Source organism: Triticum aestivum, chromosome 4D, assembly GCF_018294505.1.
Source record: "Triticum aestivum cultivar Chinese Spring chromosome 4D, IWGSC CS RefSeq v2.1, whole genome shotgun sequence".
Classification (NCBI taxonomy): domain Eukaryota; kingdom Viridiplantae; phylum Streptophyta; class Magnoliopsida; order Poales; family Poaceae; genus Triticum; species Triticum aestivum.
The window spans coordinates 71,037,466-71,040,612 of NC_057805.1; the positions used below are offsets into that span (position 1 = coordinate 71,037,466).

General features: G+C 48.6%; 1 protein-coding gene across 1 annotated transcript in view; it reads right to left on the reverse strand.

Annotated features, from left to right (window-relative positions):
- Positions 1 to 362: 362 nt before the first annotated feature.
- The window catches only part of LOC123096694 (uncharacterized), a 4,606-nt gene continuing 1,821 nt past the window's right edge, over positions 363 to 3,147 (reverse strand). Inside the window, exons 4-7 of the mRNA XM_044518448.1 lie at positions 2,001 to 2,417; positions 1,617 to 1,906; positions 1,237 to 1,510; positions 363 to 1,135 (exon numbers count right to left, since the gene is read on the reverse strand). Coding sequence (XP_044374383.1) covers positions 485 to 1,135; positions 1,237 to 1,510; positions 1,617 to 1,906; positions 2,001 to 2,417 — 1,632 coding nt within the window. The 3' untranslated portion in view covers positions 363 to 484. The remainder of the gene's footprint in view (positions 1,136 to 1,236; positions 1,511 to 1,616; positions 1,907 to 2,000; positions 2,418 to 3,147) is intronic.

Below are 3,147 nucleotides of genomic sequence, written 5' to 3' on the forward strand. Positions count from 1 at the left end.
CTACCTTCTGAAAACTCCAGCACTGAACCATGGAACTGGTATTTAGTTAAATACATGGTACATAAATCTCAATCAAACACAAATTGTCAGAGACAGAGTTGCAACTCTGACATATACTCCAAAAGGTTGCAACTTTGACATCATCAAGCACAAAATAAAAGAGACGATGACAACAATTTGCTTCCAAAATTAAAGATCGCAAAATAAGGAGACTGATGACAAAATAGACACCAAAGAATTTGAATTTCTAAGCTAGAATTCTGAAATCGAATGCTTCTCCCACTGCCCACAAGGCCACTACTAGCTAACCTACACACATGATCCCTCTCCAAAAAAGACATATTCAAATTGATTGCGAGGCAGGACAAACCACTGAAGTTTGATTCATGCAATTGTTTTGGGGTCAGTCTTCCCTTATATTACATGGCGATTTCGATTTCGTCAAACGTGCGCAAAGACCAGACCTCCTGGGAGGGACTTGCGCTTACAAATTTGCTTGCCCGGGAAGGGCCGCTTTGCGTTTTCTACGGTAACAAATATTGATCTGCTGCTGCTGCGCGCGAAGGCCCCTCTTTTGTTCAAGCTTGGTTTGTGACTCGCATGTCGCTGAAGCTTCCTTCTGCTCTTCCTCCTCATTGCGCAACTGCTCCTGCTCAGCACACAACATCCCGCCATTTTGATTTAGAAGCATCTGATCAAGAGAACAAAGACTCATGGCAGCATCATTTTCCTCTGAAAAAAATGGTGGTGCATGAGCCACCGCGGCCTCATAGCAAGTCTGCTGCTGCAGCAGCAGAGCCCCGTCCTCTTTGGCAGCAACATCATTTTCATCAGCACAAGAATCACCCCCATAACCACTTTGCTCCAGCGGCGCGCTATTCTCTTCATTCCCGTATCCATCTTGGTCCATCTCATCATCAGAATCCAGAGCCGCCGCTTCATCATCCGCCACAGAGGCCAACGGCAGCTGACTGAGGCATTTTGGTGCTACTGTGACATCCCGAAAATTTTGCCATCTCGACAACGCCCCTCCTAACTTGGAGCAAATTGCCTTGAACTCATCAGACGGGATGTTTTGATCACCATACGTCAACATTTTCGACGTCACTTCCTTAACTTCAGACAGGGATGTTGCCTACACAAATAGTAAAGTAAATTATTACAAGTTGGGCACACTACATACATGAATACGACGAGCAGGGCAGTATGTAAATCATGTCATGTTTCTTATCTTACTGCTATGTACCATGATGCCCCGGCCTCCAAAGAACGGTACCCGCTGTCGGGCACGGTGTATGATTGACCCTGTTGTGGAACAAACTGGTGGCACCTGACCACATCTGTCTGCAGGTACCACTTCATGTATTGCTTGTACGACTTACGGTCGTACGGTCTGTCACTGGGCCACAAGCTGTCATCATCGGAAGCGGCCCTCCATGTTTCTATGTAAGTGTCCATGCTTTGTTTTCTGGCCCAGCCACTGTTAGCTTCACACCTTCTCCTTGACCAACTAAAATAAAAGCAACCAAGTAAGGAAAGGAAAATCATTGTGTGAGGGAGGTCATAGCTTAATTCCAAAGGTGACAACAGAATAGCAAGACCCAAGGAAAACTTACGCGTGGATCTCCTCAGGGACCGGGTTTCCTAGTGGTGGGGGAACTCTTTGCTCGAGATCAAACTGCCTCATGAAGCGCTGAGGAGCATATTCTTCCACATAAATGTCATAAATCAGGTTTCTTTTGGTTAACCAAAATTTTCTGTCCCTCGTGCAAAGGGACGACAAACCACCTGGTGCACGCTGCTGCAGTTTATCCCGGGTATATGGGTTCCAATTGACCCAGCAAGGCCTAAAGATGTCGATGCTCTGTGAGTAGGAGTCATAGCCAACTTGTTTCTCCTTTTTAAACTGAACCAGGAAAGGAAAATTCAAGATTAAATACATGGATGAATTTTGGCACTAGATTTTACTGAGGCTCGCAAACATATATAGGATTTAGTACCTGACTGTTGGTCCAGTACGAACCAACTGTTGGAGCGTCCACATCATCCTTGTAGACACTGCCTGGGTGCTTGAAAAAAGTCTCCGTGGGATGGCCGAGTGTCGACAAATACTCATAACTCCACAGATTGAGCAGAAGTGGGCACCCAACATAACTAGATTTCTTTCCTATCCGCATACACGAATCGCAGTTTGCACGGTACAAACCAGCGAGCACAGCAGAACCATAGCTAATCTCTTGTATGTCCTCTATCTTTGAGTAGGCAATATCCATCGCATACTCAATGAGTCGAGGCTCGACGCAGTCACCATGGGTGCTGGTGAACATTACCCAGCCAAAGAGCCAGAGCACGTATATCTCTACGGCGCACTGGCTCTGCTCCTCGGTAAGTTCCTTCAGCCTGACAAGCTTCCCATACTGCAACAAGAAATCAATTACTGTAAGAACAACATAGCTAGGTACACTCCACAATTACTGGGCATGCTCCCTGTTAGTATGGATTGTTAGGTTGATCTCTTTCCATGTGGGCCCAACGGCCCACCGGGCCCCTGATCCGCGCCCTAATCGGGGGCGCCCAACCACAATATGGTTGACGGGCCCCTGTCACGCAGCGCTACATAAAGAGGTGGGGGCCGGCGGCACGCAGTACGAGGTTAAACCGCGTTGCCAGTCTCCCACCGAAAACCCCGACCCGATCTAGGTCTAGCGCTGACAGTGACGGGAAGCTCCGCCGCCGCCACTGCCTACACATCGCCGTCACCTCCACCTTGCCCACTCTCCGCCATCGCCGAGCGCCCCAGCACCACGATGGCCTCCTCGAGTTCATCCTCTGCTGCACAAGGTAGGTTTACCGGATTTGATCTAGCCTAGTGATCCAGAGGGTCTATCAATGGTATCAGGCCATCTTGGCTAGATGATTTTCGGTAAAAAGATGAAAAAGAGAAAGAAAAAGAACTCCCTCCCCCCCCCCAAGAACCCTAGACAGGGCAAAGTAAATCACCGGAGAAGGCCTCACCGGAAAAGTTGCGCCGCCGTTACGGCCGCGCCATTCCTCTCGATCCGGACGCGCATCGGCAAGCCGAGGCGTCGGACGAAGAACCACCGGAGCTAGCTCAACGGCTTGCCGGAAAAGAAAAGTAAAAGACAA